The sequence below is a fragment of the Coturnix japonica genome, chromosome 1 (assembly GCF_054131305.1).
Source record: "Coturnix japonica strain WE chromosome 1, WE-NBRP24, whole genome shotgun sequence".
Classification (NCBI taxonomy): domain Eukaryota; kingdom Metazoa; phylum Chordata; class Aves; order Galliformes; family Phasianidae; genus Coturnix; species Coturnix japonica.
In genome coordinates, this window is record NC_140663.1 from 122008829 (window position 1) to 122027681 (window position 18853).

General features: G+C 42.9%; 1 protein-coding gene across 6 annotated transcripts in view; it reads left to right on the forward strand.

The window, feature by feature from the left end:
* The window catches only part of NPAS2 (neuronal PAS domain protein 2), an 89537-nt gene that overhangs the window by 51626 nt on the left and 19058 nt on the right, over positions 1-18853 (forward strand). For 5 of the 6 annotated variants that reach the window (XM_015850382.3, XM_015850400.3, XM_015850423.3 and 2 more), the window contains exons 5-10: positions 2446-2535; positions 6330-6450; positions 7432-7545; positions 16292-16410; positions 18080-18162; positions 18734-18840. In XM_015850382.3, the coding sequence (XP_015705868.2) occupies positions 2446-2535; positions 6330-6450; positions 7432-7545; positions 16292-16410; positions 18080-18162; positions 18734-18840 (634 nt within the window). The remainder of the gene's footprint in view (positions 1-2445; positions 2536-6329; positions 6451-7431; positions 7546-16291; positions 16411-18079; positions 18163-18733; positions 18841-18853) is intronic. The other variant, XM_015850407.3, reaches the window with a different exon arrangement.

The following is an 18853-nucleotide window of genomic DNA, read 5'->3' on the forward strand; positions in this document are numbered from 1 at the left end:
TGACTCCCAATTATTTGGTGCTCAGGAGCGTGACGTACATTGCTCCTTCAGTCTGCATTAAGACAGTTCCCTCAGGAACCAATATGTTGGTAGATGTCTGTTGATTCTGCTTGTATCAGCTGCACAGTAAAAAAACACTTGCTTTCAAGCTTTCTAGTTTATAAAACACCTTCCTGGTACTGTGAGTTTCCATGTCCTTCAAGCTGATGTTGGGTATTGGAATGTCCTACTGAGACAGATGTTCAGTAGTCACTTCTTTTTTTCTTGTTTGTGCTCTAATCTTATTTTATTAGCATTTGGACAAGACTTCTCAAAGTTCTTCCTGTTTTGTAATCAAAGAATGGGAAAAGCTTTTTCAGGCACTGACTCAAAGGAGTGGTGTAGACAGGACAAGGGGAAACGGCCAGAGACTGGAGCATAGGAAGTTCCGCACGAATGTGCACAAGAACTTCTTTACAGTGAGGGTGACGGAGCACTGGAACAGGCTGCCCAGGGAGGTGGTGGAGTCTCCTTCTCTGGAGATATTCAAGACCCGCCTGAACGCCTACCTGTGTGACGTGGTGTAGGGAGCCTGCTTTGGCAGGGGGGTTGGACTCGATCTCTGGAGGTCCCTTCCAACCCCTACCATTCTGTGATTCTGTGAATCCTATTTTACCATAGAATTACATCAGCTTTCCTGAAAACAACCCCTTTTTATTGAATGAAAAGTAAGAAAATTACACACGAGGACCAAGATCTGTTGATCCATCCATGATTGTTGCATTAGAGAAAGCTTTGATGAGCCACGTGCCATCTTCAGGCTGGAAGGGGACTGCAAGTAAATAAACACAGAATTATATGTGCACATATTAATTTGATCTTACCACAAAAGTCTGACGTGAGTCACTTTGTATGATTTGCATTGGGTATGAAATAAAGACTAGATTTTTAAAAAAAATTTTTAAAAAAATATCCTTCACCATAGTAACACGCAGGATCCAGCTGCCTTCTGAAACCACTGCTCTCTTCTGAGGGTTAACAGATATCATGCCTTTTAGAAAACAGCTTGAATGTACTGTACCAAAGAAAAACATATCCTCTGCACTTAGATTAACAAAATCAAACTAACTATAGCAGCTGGAGGGTTTTCAGAAATGCTAAACACATACTCTTCCACTGGGGTATAAGTTATTGACCTGCTTTTCAAAGGATTGTAGCACCAGCAGATTCCCATTGACTTAAGTAGTTGTGGGTGCTCAGCATTCTCTGGAAAAAAGGAACATATGTTTGTGTCTTTATTCAAGGCTTGGTGCTCTCCTATTTTATTTTTTTTACCATACAATTAGCATTTCTAGTGCTCTCAGAATTCTTACCCTTATTGAAGTCAGCAGGGGAGAAGTATGTTCTGCGCCTCACAGGATCCAAGCCTGCCTTGGAGGGGTGCCCAGATTTACATTGAGGGTTTGTGACCCGGTGCCACCACCGCCAGGCTATTGGCCACACACCTGTCTTTGGAGTACACCTGAAATTTCAGTCCTGCTCATGGCACTTATGCGGCTCTTGGTCACCAGTGACCTGGCAGAGAACGTACTGACCCATTACACCTGGAGGCACTTTGCCAGTGGTTCCTCAGTCATGATGAGGCACTTGCTATCGACTCTGAATTTTTGAGGTGTTTTGCTCATAGTGGGTGAAATGTTGCTTTAAATCTGGAAATCTACCTAGATTTAACTTAGAAGGAGATTGATCTCCAAGCTTTGCAGCTCCAAATAAAGAAGGAACTAATTTTGAAGGTGAAACTGCTGCTGTGCAGAGGACCAGGATAAGACATTCCCTTCAGTGCTGAGCATAAGGGGGCTCACCGCAAGGTGGGACCCAAGTGGGGAAGGAGCTCTGTGGAAGGGGGAATTTCTCTTTGAATGAGTAATCCAGCACCATGACCTTTAGAATAAATCACTCAATTAAAAGTCAGACTAAGGATTATTTGATCATTTGCATTGCTTTTACTAACATGAAAGCCCAGTAATATACAACGTTACATTAATACAAACTGAGATTTATGGGTTTTGCAGAGAACTACCATTTCGAGATAGGACTGCATCCTTTCATCGTCCTTTGATATTTACACAGAGCTCAAATGTTCATTTTAATAACTTCCAAGGGATCCAGTCTTAGTCATTTTGCATTATTAAAATGTGTGATTAATTTAAAAACCGAGACATGAAATATTCCTGTGAGCCCTTTGTTGCTTCAATAGTAGGTTTTGCTAGACTACAAAGAGTGTTGTAAAAGTTAAATCAGACTGTAAAATCAGAGAATTACTGTTCTGCAGCGAGAGATAACGCTCCTACGACTCAACAACAATACAGTGCTGAAGTAAAACGGTTTTGATCAACACACAGCGAGACATGCTGTTTACCCCCCTCTTCCCTACTAAAGCACTCTCCACTTACATGTTTTCCTTAGGCATTGGACGGCTTCATCATAGCAGTAACCACAGGTGGGAGCATCATCTACGTGTCTGACAGCATCACACCTCTTCTAGGGCATTTACCAGTGAGTAACTCTGGCACAAGCTTTTTTTTTTTTTTGTACTAAAAACCATAGGATTGGGCCCTGCCATGTTAAAAACAGACACAGTAGGGTGGGAGGTGGGGTGAGGGAATGTTTTCTTGCAAACGCAGGGAGAGTTTTTGTCCCTACGTTATGCCAGTCATTGCTGTTGATCGCCTCTGCTCCTTCTCAGCGTGATTCATGCACTTCAAGTTTTTGTTGCTATGAGGCATTTGGGTTTCAATGGAAAAAGCTCTGTGGGATTCCTCTGGCCAGGGAAGGGATGGGTTGACCTGGCTGATCTTTTCCATCTCTGATTTCTAAGCCAGTTCAGCCCAGCGAGGAGCTTGTTAAGGGCTTTATTCTGCTTGAGAGAGGTACAAGACATAAACCCCACTGCACTCAGAGGGGCAGGAGGTAGCTGGCAACTGTTCCCCCACCTGAGCTGCTTCTGGAGATGCTGTTGTGGAGGCAGCAAAGAGGGGCTGCGCTGGATCCTGCTCCTGTTGCTAAGGCTGCTCTGGTAGGAATGGTGCAGTAATGAAGGATTAATCCAAACACTCATTTTTTAGTAGCTCAGTCTCAAATAAATGCATGCCCAGGAGAAAACAATACCTGCCAAATCATTATTTCATCGCCACCATTCCCATGTTCTTTGGAAAATTACAATTATTTTTCTCTTATTTACTTTTTCTCCAAATACGTGCTGTTTTCCACTCAGCCAAATGTATTTCACACACGCTACCTTCCTGTAATACGAACAACAATTATTTTCTTCTGAGGCGAAAGGAACTTGATGAAAGGCGGCAGCTCCTGGTAAATGCAAGAATATTGCTATGCAACAGCAGATTGAACTAAATCTATCTGCTCCAGTTTTCTTTAATCGTCAACAGTTGAGGACCCAGTGGTTGACTATTTTCTGACATTTGTCTTCAAATCAAAGACAGAGAGAACGCCGTCCTGTGTGCAAACTGCTGTGTTTTCATACGCTTACTGATTTACGTGGAGCTGTTGGAGTGGGTCCAGAGGAGGGCCACAGAGGTGGTCAGGGGGCTGGAGCACCTCTCCTATGAAGAAAGGCTGAGGGATGTGGACTTGTTTAGTTTGGAGAAGAGAAGGCTCCTGGGAAACATCACTGCAGCCTTTTAGTACTTGGAGGGAGAGTATAAATAGGAGGGAGAACAAGTTTTTACACTATCAGCTGATAGTGACAGGACAAAAGGGGAATGGTTTTAAAATAAAAAGAAGAAATTTAGGTTAGATTTTAGGTAGAAATTCTCTTCTCAGAGCATGGTGAGGCACTGGCACAGCTGCCCGGAGAAGCTGTGGTGCCCCATTGTTGGAGGTGCACAGAGCCAGGTTGGATGGGGCCCTGGGCAGCCTGAGCTGGTGGGGGCAGCCCTGCGCTTACAAACATTGATCTTAGTGGACACAGTGGAGATACTGTGTAAATCTGCTGCTACAAGCGCAGAAATGAAGGCACAATTGGGTAGAGCGCAAAGCAGGGCTCTCTGAGGGCCCTTATCCACAGATCTGATGTATTTTCTTTCATTAAAATCATGGACGACTCTGGTGCTGAGAGTATATATATATACAATTCTCTTTTATTCAGCTTCCCTAAGTTCCATGGAGCGTTTTCAGACACCAGCTGCCTCTGTGGTAATTGTAAATAGTCTATTATTGCAAGATTTGGAGACTTCTCCCAGGGTCGGCTGATGTGAAGAGAGGTTTAGTTAATATGATTAGACTGACTGTAGTTAAAGTGAAGTGAACTACTGTAAATCTGGTCACAACTCCAAGCATTTAGCATCAGCTGACACACTGCACCCCTGAAACCATGCAGGCCTTGGGAAGGGGGTAGCCCTTCCTCCTTCTTACCAGCCTTGCTTCACAAAACAGCTAAATGCAGATAGCAGAGTGCCAAATTCTAGCCCACATGAGGAAGCACTGCTTGCTTGCTTTCTCCTGGACTCAGGAGAAAGATAGCAAGGGCTGTGAAATACGTGAAGTAGATTCTATCTGTTATGTCCTATCCCTAAACAGAAGGGATACTGCAGCACTTGATCACAATATGGAGACAAAGGGCAGCACAGAACCACAGACTGCCTGTTGCTGGCAGAGTCCTCTGGGTCCCTCTGGCCCAACACATCTGCCATAACACTGTGCCATAAGCCTAGAACAGCACTCAGCAGAAGTTTCCCTTCAGATGCTCATGCTTCATATTCTCAAATTTACATGGACAATGTAATATATTTTGTGTGCCCATAATGAGAATATTTAAATATAACTGTATCACGTGCAATATCAAGGGGTTGCGTATTAAAGAGGTACATACTGAAATCACATAAATAATTTTCAAGTATTCTTCACAAAAGGAGTATTCAAGTAGCAAGCACACTTAATAAATACTTGTAATTGAATAAATTAATGTGTTATCGCATCAAGGTAAGGGTACAAACTGTCCCACTCTAATTTTCTAAGTATATTCACTGCATTTCCCTACCCTAAATAAAAATTACATAGAGAGCAGCAGGCATGAGTGGAAAGCAGAGGGAAACCAAAGCATAATCTTAAGTAAATACATGAATAAATGATGATGATTAATAACTTGCCAGTCTCATACAGGGCTAACACATTTTCAGCACAAATGTGCAGTCTGCCAGCAGCTGCTCTGATGACACACGGAGCTGTGTCAGTATGTCAGCTCAGTCCTAGGTAGTCTACAGTGAGATGAGCACAAATTAATGCTGTTAGAAGGTTACTTTATCTCGCAACTTCCTTTCAGGTAGGCTTGTTGGGCATTACGTTGGTCCCAGCACCAAATACAGGGAGATTTTTTTTGTTGGCAACCTTGTGACATGCTCTTGTCTTATCCATTATGGACCAGTCATAGCCTTGTACAGAAAATCCCTCTTTCTGTTCCCTAGTCCCCATACCAGTGTTGGATTCATTTTGGGTTCTTACCCACTGACCACAAGGCTGGAAACACCTGGACATTCAGCTCCAGAGGGCTTGTGCTGCTGGCACCATGAATTCATGGAATTGTTAAGGCTGGAAAAGACCACTAAGATCATCTAAGTCTGTCAGCTTACCCCCACCATGCCCACTGGCCACCTCCCTCAGTGCCACGTCTACACGGTTCTTCAACACCTCCAGGGATGGTGACTACACCATGTCCCTGGGCAACCCATGCCACTGCAGCACTGCTCTTTGTGAGAAGAAATTCTTCCTAATGTCCAGTCTGAACCTCCCCTGATGTGACTTAAGGCCATTCCCTCTCATCCTATCTCTAGTTCTGCAGAAGAAGAGGCTGACCCCCACCTTTCCACAACCTCCTTTCAGGTTGTGGTAAAGAGCGATAAGATCTCCTCTGAGCCTCCCTTTCTCCAGACTGAATAACCCCAGATCCTTCAGCTGCTCCCCATCAGGCTTCTGCTCCAGACACAACACAGCTTCATTGCCTTTCTCTGGACACGCTGCATGGCCTTGATGTCTTTCTTGTAGTGAGGGGCCCAAAACTGAACAAAGCATTGAGGTGAGGCCTTAACAGTGCTGAGTACAGAGTAACAATCACCTCCTTGCTCCTGCTGGCTGCACTATTTCTGGTACCATCTAGGATGATGTTGGCCTTCTTGGCCACCAGTTCCCCATCCTAGGGGACTGTCAGTGCTACAAATCGATGCCCATGGTAGAACATCTCCTAGACAAAAGATTCATCTTGCAATGTGGATGTCACTGTGATGCTTGTTGTGACATTGCAGTTTTTTCTCAATATTTCTGTTGGTTTGTTTTTGCAGTGTGATGTCTTGGATCAGAATTTGTTAAATTTCCTCCCAGAACAAGAACATTCTGAAATTTATAAGATGTTATCTTCCTGTATGCTTATGACAGATTCTGCCTCATCGGATTACCTAAAAAGTAAGTTTTATTTTATCTTCCTCAGTAAATCAAAAGGTGTGGGTAGGATAAAAAACTTCTCACAGAAGGAGCTGTGGGGGTTTTTTGTGGATTTTTTTTGGTGTGGTTTTATTTGTGTGTTTTTAACGAGGCATACAGTATAAAACTTACACTCATAGCATTTCAAAGAGATCTTGCCACCTGGCACGACCCTTTGGTACTATTTTTAAATTAAACTCGTTGCATCTATTTTATAGGCTATGTCTACTTGCAGTTGTGTTAATTATTAAATATAGCATCTTTTGAGACAGCTGAGGAAAATAGGTTAGCCAGTGGTAACATTTTGCCTGAGACAAATCACATCTTAATTGATATTTCAGCCCGTTAAAATAAGATGCCATTCAGAGATATGCTAGCAGTGCATACCTTTGTTTTGCATTGTAGTTGAAAAGCAGCTGTAAAATCATCATAATTCTTTTTCAAATTGAATTTATTTTTCTTAAGAATCCTTTTATTTGCCTCAACCTTATTCACTCTAGGAGGTAAGATGAAGGGAAGCAGAAAGCACACAATAACGTGAGATGTACAGCTGCTTAATCTACTGCATACATAAATCTTGCAGCTCATAGTTAGTTAATATGCTGAAGTTAACTTAATGGATTTTTTGAAATAATTAGGCATAGTTTTCCAACACAAGATGCAAAACAGCTGTGAGTCATGAAAAACCTAAACAGAAAAAAAAAAGCCATGGCTGTAGGATCCCATTCTGTACCTCAGTATACCAACGTTGTGTCAGTGCTGTGGTGAAGACGGTGTAAGAGAACAGGCCCACATAGGTCAGCTGCATCCAGAGCTCTTGCATTGGCTCTGGCCCTGCCACTTATTGCACCTTGGTGTGTAGGACTCTGAGCGGTAACACACTGCTCTTGTGCTGCAAGATTGGGGTTGTGTTTAGCTTAAATAGTATATTTATTTCTTCTTCTTCTTCTTTTAACAATCCAGCTGACAATGAACTAGAGTTTTATTGTCATCTTCTGAGAGGAAGTTTGAACCCAAAGGAATTTCCAACATATGAATACATAAAATTTGTAGGAAATTTTCGGTCTTACAGCAATGGTAAGCTTTAATTGTTGTATAAATGTTACTTTAGCTATGTAAAATGATCTGTAAGTATTGCTCCATTGAACAACACAGGCTTGTACTGAAAGGGCTGTTTATAATGTTGTGGGGCAGATTTTGCTTCGCGTGGATCTAACAGCTGATTTGCAAAAGCTGGATGAGAAAATGGCCAAAATTGTCAGTTCCTGTTGTTCGTGCCCTTTGTTTGCTCTGGACATTTGGCAAATTTGCAAATACCACCAGCTTTAGAGGAGGGTTGGGTTGTGCTCCCCAGTGCCGCGAGCTATGGCTGTACCCATTAGCTACACAAGAGGAGTGCCACCCTATCTACTGGCTTATGTGGAACACACATCCCAGCCTGTGCCAGAAGCAAATGCCTATCAGATTTGCCCTCTCATCCCCACAGAGCCATTGCGGGGAAGGGCAACAGTGCAGTGCCCTAAGGCCTCCACTCAGGCTGCCATTTCCCACTCCTACCCAGCACAGCACGGGGAGAGAAATGCACTTGGCACAGCCCGCATTGCAGCATGGTCTTCCTTAGGAAACCATCTTTCAAGGGACAAGGGACAGATTTCTAGCTCATGTGCTCCCTGACAAACAGATTGCTCCACGGCTATTAGTGTCAGAAATGAAATATTCTTTTATCGCTTTCCCCTCTCCTGCCTGCTTGAGTTCGCTGTAGTTACTTGTCTGATTGAACTCTGGAGTGGCATTTCAAAAGTTGCTGGTATTGCTCCAAATAGGTCATCCTCAGCAAAAATTCCCCACTGTGCTTTCCAGAAACCGCACACCACACTGTGAAGAAATGTCCCTGTCCCCATTTAACTTTCTGGTCTTGAGCCACGCGACTAGAATAGAAACCTACGTGCAGCATGAAGGCATGTATTTCTTGCTTGGTGCCATACGGTTTGGGGCTGTATTTGTATAAAAATGCAACCGCCTGTATGCTTTCTAGTTTGAATGGAGCGAAATGCGGCCGCGTGGCAGACACACACACCAAGCTGTTCTGTTTTCTAGAGCAGAAACCGGATTTCAGGTGCTGACTCATAAGGATACGTTTCTACCGGGGGAATTTCTGATCCATTTTCTCAAGAATTCTCAGCCTTTTATTTTCATGTGATTTTAACACTGCCCTCTTCCCTGATAGAGATTTCACATCGCTGCATTTGGATCAGTGGCTGTTTCTCAAAAGAAGGATACAACTTGCATTTTTCTGCTGTTCCAGATATCTCCCCTAGCTTTATGCACTCAAGCTAAATGCGAGCATATTGGTTTCAGAAGATACAGAATCATTTTGCAAGGACCCCAGCTTATAGCTCACAAATAAGACACATGCTTTCTGCTTCAGTTTTCTGCTTTTTCTTCCATGTGCCACTTTTCTCTAAATCCTCCACTTCATGTCGCCTCTTCCAGTTTCCTCCCCAGTCTGCTCCAGATGGACTCTCTGGTCAGGAAGGAGGGCATAGCACTTGTCCTGGTCTGTGAGATAGTGCTCCCTCTCCCCATTGCAAAAGCTAGGCTATGATAAAAAAAAATGAGGTAGCAGAGCACAGAAATTGCAAATTAAGCTTAATTAGCTGGAGATGTTCCTTATGAATGTATTCAAGAATGCTTTTCCCTGTAGCTTTTCACAGCAGTAGAAGTGTGAGCATGTTTTTACGCATGGGAGACGGATACAGGATGTTCTTCTCTAAATACAAGCTTCTGCTGCTCCCTTTAGCTGCCCAATGCCAAATTTTACCTTTGTTTTTCTACAATTTGCTGAGCATTTCCTGAGCCTTCTCTGTCTACATGGCCCAGCTGCACCAGCTCAGGGTCTCCCCTGAACACTAAGATGTCCCATTCCCACTGACCTAGTGTTGTTGTGGTAGGGATGATCCTAATGACAGTCCTAACCTCTTCTTCTCAGCCTTCACTGAGTACTTTGAAGTAAGGGTAGGTACATTTTTGTCCTCTTTAACAGAAATGTCACTAGCTTTATCCAACTTCTACATAACCTCTTACATAACCTTCCTTGAATTCTTTTCTCAGACTTTACTCTTTTTCATTGCTGACATAACAGCAATACTTAGGGGAAGAGAGTGATGTGTGTTGGGGTCTCAGAGTCCATTTCTCCTCCCTTGTACCTTCTCTGTTAATCACATTGTGACTTATGGCCAAGAACATCATATAGGGATGGGTTTGAATGGATTAAGTTGAAGGACTGAGACTTAGACAGTCTTAGGGGCTTAGCTGCTCTCCCTAACTTCATCAGGAGCTGTGGGGCTAATTCCCTCTTCAGCTTTAAAGGCTGTTTTACTGTAAGACCAAGAGGCCAGTGAGATTTATTTTTTCCCTAAAGAAGAATAAATACCTGATTTATACCATGGTGGCTTTTTGTACAACCTAGTGTAGCCTACACAGAGCCCATGAAGGAGTAGCTTTCCCCCATCTTGGAAGAGAGAGAGAAAGAGATGGTGCAGGGCAAGGGGATGCACATGCAGCTCCCAGAAACTGCCAGTGAAGTTCACATTGCTGCCAGCATGTGTTCAGTCTTTCAGAAGATCACTGTCCCTAGAGTTCTTTGGTCAGCTGTATCTGGAAGTTAGAGGAGCTGCTCTGGCCCAAGCCAGGTTCACAGCAGCATCCACCTAGGCTTGTTCTGGGCATGGCCGTGTGCTCTGTGATACCTACTGAACAGGCGTTTTGGCAGCTGTTTCTACACCAGGGATGTGGCACAAGCTGCCTGCACAGGAGTGAACCCCCTCAAATTAGATGTACCCAGGCAAGAGGGGCCAAGCAGCCAAGCAGCAGTGCAAGCTGTGCCGAGCAACTGCATGAGTCACCGCCTGTGCTAAATCAAATACAAGAGATTTGATTTTCCATTTGGGAGGATTATATAATCATCATTAATTAAGCTTCAATGAGAAAAGCAGGGCTGTAACCTGACAAGAAGACTGAGAAGTCCCTGGAGAGATGGTCTCTGGGCCACTCAGAAGAGGAGGGCTGAGTTCCATCTCTTTTGTTAAGAAAGGCCTGGTTGATCACAGGGGAAAAGATTACAGGGGCTTTTTTTGGTTGGCTGGCTTTTGTTGTTGTTGTTTTGCTTTGTTTCAAACAGGAACGCCTTCTAGTATATCACAGGATGTCTGAGGCTGGCAGGGCCCCCTGGGTCCCTCTGGCCTAACCCCTGCACCAGCAGGGCTAATCAGGGCAGGGTGCCTAGGACCACATCCATCCCAGGACTATCACCATTAAATTAACTGAGGCCTTTCCTGTAGCCCAGAGAGCTGAATCCATCAGATATCTGAGGGAACTGAGTGCCACCGCTGCCCCTATTGACAGCAGGATGTGGTAAGGGGCAGGCTCAGGTCAGCGCTACCAGTGTGTAACGTGGGGGTTCCCAGCCACTTTCATCTGAGGGCTGAGAGGGGAAAAAAGTAATGAAGATAATTCTCCAAAAAGTTGAAGGGAATGTTTATCTTCCAGTATGAAATGTCAATTTAGGTGAGAACAAATTATGTTACAAAGCCGCTTAATAGCTCACTCTGATAAGAAAAGATAAGGCAGGCTGGATTTATCCCCCCTGTGAAAAATTGTTTGTTCGTTTAAAAACAGAAGATCTTTCACAATCATATAACCAAATATTGGCTTTGGTATCGTATTCCTGAGGTGACATACTTATCTAAAACACTCCTGAAAGGGGCAAAGCCTGAGGTCTGCCTTCCAAATAGCTTACCAAAAGCAAATAGGACCACCGACATCTTTAAAGGGGCAGATGTAGCCTTGTAGCCAAAAAGCCTGAGGTTTTCCTCTTAAAGGAGCAGATAACTTCTATGGAAAGAGTTCATGATCAAGTAGTATAATTAAATATTATAGTGGGATTTAAAACCGCGCATCTTTGTTCCCAATTATATGGAAACTCAGGAATTATCTAGTTACTGGGTGCTAATAATAGCAGATAGCTCTACTGTTATCTGATGTGTCTCTTGGAGATAACAATAACCATCAAGGAAATGATTATGCCAGGGAGAAAAGAAAAAACACACTCCCAGAATGAATAACTTAGTCTGAGTTCCATTTTGAAGGAAATAAACAGATTCATACAGAAGGCACATTGATCTTGAGCCTCTACAAGCATATGCAGAAACATCTGATAACAGGAAGAACTCGAAATGAATGTTTTGATGAGAACTGACAGCCACATATTATTATTTACTGTGAAGAAAGTAGTAGAAGCTGCAGTTAGCAACATGCATCACTTATGACAGGCTCTCTGTGGGCACATCAGTGAAAAAATTCATGTCCTAAACAGTCTGCATGGGGTTTAGATCCACATAGGATAGCAGCATGAGGAGCAGGAGGAGGAAAAAGGAGAGAGCAGATCCGAATGGACAGTGATGTATGGAGACCGTCATTGTTGTTCACTCAAAGCTATTGAGTGCAGTCTTGCTTGTCATTAGTACTTTAGAGTTCTTCATTACATATATTAATTGCTGAATGCTCTGCTTATCCGTGGTCTGAATTCATTTGTGTGAAACACTGTTGGTTTTGTGCTGGTCTGTTTGCTCATCGTTTTCGAAATTACCATTCAGTTTGTTTGGCAGTCACTAAAACTGGTTCTTTAAACATTAGCATCTACTTGCAAAACAGGAAAGAAGGATTTTGTCTTTAAAATGACATACATGAGAAGCTTGCTTTTACAGAAAGAATATGTCTTAAGCATCCCAAGTTAAAATAAGATGACCGAGCAACCCGCGGCTGTGCTATTATTAACAGAATAATGTGTCATCTGTTTTTTTTTTAAGCATGCTTTCATTCATTTCGTGTGGCATGATTTGAATCCCTGAGGGCAAAAATCTTTTTATCTGTGGTAGCTAAGGGCTTTATACATTACTTATTTTTAACATCTTGTCCTTAATGTTCCTCATCCTTTTATTTTTAAACCCTGTGTACAAGCAAATCAGTTTATTTCTATCTTCTTACATGATATTTGCAGGTCCTTTAATACCTCCACTGCAAAAGAATTGTGCAGTAGCTCTAGCAGCAGATCTGATAGGTAACCAAGAAAATTATTAGATCTCATGCCAAGGAGCACAATCAGATAACTGATAAGCACGAGACAACTGTTCCACCTTTGACTGCGTGTTTAGTTTTCTCACACAGTCTTTTAATTCCCTATTCAAGATACGTTGTCTGAATCATTTAATCTTGAAACATACGTGCCCGCACTGACCTGACCCCATCTGCTTATAGCCTGATCCACATTTTCATTAGACACCTGTGAAAAGCACTCCAAGACTTCTAGGTGTAAATATCACCAAAGCCTTAGACTTCATCCTATGTAAACTGTTTTTCTGTTGTGCTCTGAAAGAGCTCACTATTGAACTTTGTAACCCAATGATGCTGTGCGCATTTTTTCTTTCCAGTGGACCAAATGATAAAGTATGATTTTTAGGAAGTGTGTTTCAAAGATTACATCAGGATATCTTTTTAAAATCTGTGTGCAGGTCTCTTGTTTAAATTTAACTTGAAAGATATCAACAGCTATCCAGGTACCCAAGGCCAGGTTGCATGGGGCCCTGGACAGCCTGACCTGGTGAGTGACAGTCCTGCCTGTGGCAGAGGGTTGGAACAGTATGATCTTTATGGTCCTTTCCAACCCCAATCATTCTGTGATTCAATGAAACAGAAAAAGTTGGAATTTGCTGACCAACTGCAAGAGAAGAGGCAAATAGGCTGTGCAAACAGAGCTGTGGAAAGAACAGATATCAACAGAATAAGTCAGGTGGAAACTAATCCAGAAATAAGTCATGTGCATTTGTTACTTTTAGTCATGGTAGCTTTTATTTTCAGATCGAGATTCACATTTCAAGTTGGTGGTTATCTGCCTACATCATGGAGGCTATTCATGCTTTGGACTTTCAGCCAGGCCAGCTCTACCTCATCTCCTCGAGCTTATTCCCTTACCACCTCTAAGTTCAACATTCTCGGTGGTGAGATCACAAAAATGCTATACAGCTATATTATATGACAATTATTACCCTTTTAGGATTGCATTAACTTCTTGGAAATGTAATCCTATTTTGTAAATGCCACGTTCAGGGATGTATTCTGCTTTCTTCTGGGAATAGAATGTCTCTGATTCGTGTCCATTTACATCAAACAGTTTACATCAAAAAAGCCATCTGCTGTCTTTGGCGCAACTCACTCGTCTTCCAGCAGTTCTCCTGGATCTGGTGTCATTTGCAAGCCCATGGCGTCAGTAACTAGGTTAACTTATTATACCTGAACTTTGGAGGCTGAACGTGCTTATTTTATTTTTTTTTCTTATGTTTTGGGTTCCAATAAAGACAGAATAGCCAGCCAAGCTCTGCTCCTGGGAACCAATGGCAGGATGGGAATGGCACAAAACTGTGCTAGAGAAGGGTCAGGCTGGGCATTAGGAAATATTTTTTCGTTGTGAGGGTGCTCAAACACTGCAACAGGCTTCCTAGAGAGGTTATTGGTGTCCTGTCTGCATTCGAGAAGCATTAGGATAATGCCCTCAGTAACTTCTGGTGAAGTTGTCAGGTTGGACTCAACGGTCTTTGAAGGTCCCTTCCAACTGAACTATTCTATTCTGTTCTGTTCTATTCTATTCTATTCTATTCTATTCTATTCTATTCTATTCTATTCTATTCTATTCTATTCTATTCTATTCTACTCTATTCTGTTCCGTTCTCTTCTGTTCCGTTCCATTCCGTTCCATCCTATCCTATCCTATCCTATCCTATCCTATCCTATCCTATCCTATCCTATCCTATCCTACCCTATTTTTTCATAGATCCCAGCCTACAAACATTTGCTATTGAACTTGGCCATTGTAGAGAGAAATTGGCCCATTGACTTCAATTCAGAAGACATACTAGGTAGTAAGCTTGGAAGTAACTTTTTTACAATGTCCTTAATGTGAGTTTATAGCCTTATCATTAATTTTTAAACATTATTTTTCAAACACGATGGACTACAGAAATCAATAGGCTTGCATGAAATAATCTCATCAGAGCAGAACCAGGAGCTCTTTACTAAGGCTTCTCCTGTTTTCGGCAGCTCCAAACTCTTCTTTCTTTTTTCCTCCTCTTGTGCTAATAATCCTGTAGAAGCCCTCTTACATGCACATAACCCCAGGAGCAGAACTGGAAATTCATATTCCTAGAATGTCCCCAGAGCAAGTGTGCTTTGCTGGTGAAACAAGGAGAATTTTGCCCATATTTTTTATCTTAATATCCAGTCAGCCATGCCCTCAAGACTCTTTTGCAAGAGAGCTGAAGTCTCTGTGGATGTTCACATCTGTGCTGCCTTCTCAGATGAGGAATCTTTCTTCTCCCATTTGGCACAATATATTGTGCACATAGTGGTCTAAGTCAGTTAATCACAGGTGTGAATTCTCCCCGGAGTACTTACTTTACTGTCTTATATTCTGTTATCCTTGTTATCAGCTGTGTATTGTTATGCTAAGGTTTTTAATAAGTTTCTAGGTTCCAGAAGCACATCTGATGAATAAGCTTAGACTTCTTCAGTCTCTACAATTTATGGCAGTGAACTAAAGCCCAGTGCAGAAACATCCCTGAATAAAATTTGCTAGTGAATTCCTCTCCAGACAGATATAAAACCCTTCATTTTCACAGAAGCTGATGTGCTCATCCCTATGAAAAGGAAATAAACAGTAGAAAACTATTTTATAAAGTTGGATATAGAAAGAAAAGAGAATGGGTAAAGTTGGATAACGGAAAAGGAGCTCCATATTAGCATTAATCACCATTAGCATTAGATGAACTCCTACTGGTGACCTCTGGCTGCTGGATGGGACCATCTGCCTCCAAGTGGGACAGTGCAAGTTCAGTTTTCACTGCAGCTTATCACACAGTTGATTACAGTCCCATGGGAGTGGGATTATCATCACTAAACAGCTCAAACTTGGATGACGAATTTGCATTATGTCATTTTAACATGGGACTGTGGGCAAGTGTAAGGCAACACATTCTTTTGGCAATACATCTCTGCGGTAGGATGTACTAACAGACATGCAATGTAACACAAAAACCATACAATCAAGAGAGACGGATAAAAACACAGATACTCTGGCTGCATCACACCATTTTTCGTTCTGCCCAGTGTTTAGGAGACACCTGTAGACCCACAAGAAATGCCTAGTTCTGGCAGATAGTGCCATATATGAAGTGCTCATTGTACTTCTTCAACACGAACAGAAATAGAACAGGAACAAGCACTTCATCAGCTGAGAATCCCGGGCAGGCTCTGCTTGCTTGTTGAAGCCTTGCTGGCATTGGTCCTCCAAGTTTGTCCACTGACAGCATAAAGAACCGCTTCCACCACCTCTCTTGCCAATGCCTTTTTCCCAGTCTCATGGGAGTAGTCCACACTAGGCTTGCTATAGCATGTATTTGTATTGTGAGTGGTGAAAAAGAGCAATTGGATGTATGGGGTTTCTTTGCAGAAAGCTGGTTTATACTCTGTGATAAGCTTTGGCCTTATTTTTATCAGGATTAACCTGTAAGATTCATACTTGAAGTTAAGGTCTGATGCCTTTCTGCCTAACATGACTGACTTGCATATATATATATGCATATCAGCTTTAAAAAGCTTTTAGAGCACTTCCATGAATAAAATTAAAACTAGTATGCTTCAAGTATGCAAAATATGCTGGGAGAGCAGATCTTGTATGAAGCATGACTCTGGGTCCCACTTTTTGTCCTGCCAGTGCCTAACTCCACCTGCAATGGCTTTGATGAGGCTGTTCCCAGGGCTTACAGAGCATCACCAGGAAAGCAGATCTGCTTTGTTGCTACCGTTCGTTTGGCAACGCCTCAGTTTTTAAAGGTAAGGGCATGTCCTTGATCCCAAACTCTCCTGGAGTTATCAAAATGGTGGTGTGCAAAAATTCTCAACTTTGCTAATTGAATGGATCACAGCTGTCACATTTCATGCACAGAAATCCAGTGAAGAGGATCATCAGGGTGAGTTGGGATCTGCAGAAGTGGTGTCTCTTCTGCCCCTCTCATACAGGAACTGTGAATCCTGGTTGCGTGAGGAACCACAACGTCACTTTGCAGATATGCTGTTTGTGTTCTGTTCCTCTGATGGGACAGCACACAGATGGTTCTCATTTGTGTCCCATGGTGTCTTCAGGTCACTGCTCATAGTTTACCTCCTCCCAGATCTACATAGTTAAATGGTTGTTTCTGGAAAGAGTAGACAGCACAACCTGATGCCTGACACCATGGATCCCTAATTAACAAATGTGAGCTGCTGCATCAGGTGTCCTGTCCTCAGGGGTTAAGAGGTTAAAAAGCCCATCTGAGACATGGTCTGGATGAAATCACTGCCCCCTCACATGGCCCCGTCACTGCACAGAGATTCAAAGGGCTCTCCTGACTGATTCATGGCCCTTCCAGCACACAGGGTCCCTGCTGGTTGTAGGAGGACACCTCCCATTAATCTAACCACAGTAGTCATGCTAGGAGCAGAGGACAGAGCTGTGGTTCTCTGAGAACACTGAAAGCAATTCCCTCATTGCTGAGTTGCCAGAATCTTAAAAGGCACACAGAATCAAAACGGGCTGTACATGATGACAAGTGACACAAGGATAGGGAGACATCAGCTGCCAAAGCACCCAGGAAATCCTAAACGCTGATCTCTCCAGGTCACCTGGATGAGTCATTTAACTCCTGGTCCTGACTCTCTCCTCTCAGATGGAGGCAGAACTGTTTATCTGACTGGCTGAGCACTTTGGTTTCGCATAACAGTGTTCTCATGTTGCACCTGAGCAACTCTTGAACTGTATTCCTTGCATCAGCATGGATCTGGGCATAAATTGCGAGAGATTAACTGAAGCTATGCATGAAACCTTCTGCCATTGTGCGGCCAACAACTTTACTCACTTTCTTCAGCATTAATAAGTGTAAAAGGAATGCTTGATGACACCACACATCAGCTTCTCCCCTCAAAGGGAGTTGGTGGCCTGAAAAACTTCTGACCCTGGAGGCAACAGCAGAGAGAGGAGTGGTGGAGGATATGATGGGAAGGCATTGCTGAGCCCATGGCCCAGTGGGATACGGTACCAAGAAGCAGGGGGACATCAGGGGAAAGCAGACAGGCAGTCCTGAACAGCACTGATGGGGACTCATCTACAGGAGAAACTTTCACTGCCAGTGTCATCCCATACCTTTGTGCTTGAAGCCAGGAAGAACCCAGGCCTTGTTTCCCCCACTCAGAAACAGGGGACAAATGCCCAACAAAGGCAACATCCAGTGAGAGGTTGGTGGGAGTGGTGAAGATATCAGATGAGGTGGGAGGAACTGCAGTCAGATAAGACTGTACTGAGGGGAATGGGACCAGTGACACAGAAACAAGTGTGATGGATTGCTCTTTGGAACTAGCAGGGAATGTATGAATCTCTTCTGTACTGTGTATTTATAGCTTGCAAACCTAGAAGGAGTAGTGGTGTGAAGCTGCAACTCTCACTAAGTTGGTTTTATTCACCATACAGGAGATGTGCATCGTGGAAGAGCCTTTAGAAGAATTCACATCAAGACACAGTCTGGAATGGAAGTTCTTATTCCTGGATCACAGGTGGGTGACAAGAAGAGTGATCCTGACTGTGTTTTGTGTTTGTTTACTACTATTTTCCTGAGCACAGTTATCTCAAAAGGTGTCATGTTTCACATCTAAATCATGTGAATGGGAGAGTTACCGCTAACACAAAAGCTAACATTTACTATTCCACCCTGCATTTATTTTTTTCCATCTTCTTAAACAAACTGCACTGTTTCCCAGGCTGCATTTGGGATTAGCTTGTTCTTGTTTGTTTTAAAAATACCAGTGGAACAAAGCATGTACCACAGCAAAAATATACAATTATCATAGAAATGTGGAAATAATTCCTTCAAAATCCAGCCCATGTTTGTATGTGCAGTTCCCAATTAGTTATGACTTCCCATACCAAAGGTCCTCATGTGAAGGCCCCTTAGAAACCAAGTTACTTTCCACAAGCACTTTTTCCCTGTAAAGGAAGGGCTGTCACAGGCCTTGTACTGGGGGGAAGGTGCTCCCTCTTTGGGCTTTTGTCACATCCCTGTCAACATGCAGAAATGCTGTTTGTTTTGTGGTTGTATGGGTTCACTTCTGTTGTGCCCAAATGCAGAGCACCGCCGATCATAGGATACTTGCCTTTTGAAGTGCTGGGTACTTCTGGCTACGACTATTACCATATAGATGACCTAGAGCTGCTCGCAAGGTGCCACGAACACTGTAAGTATCACGT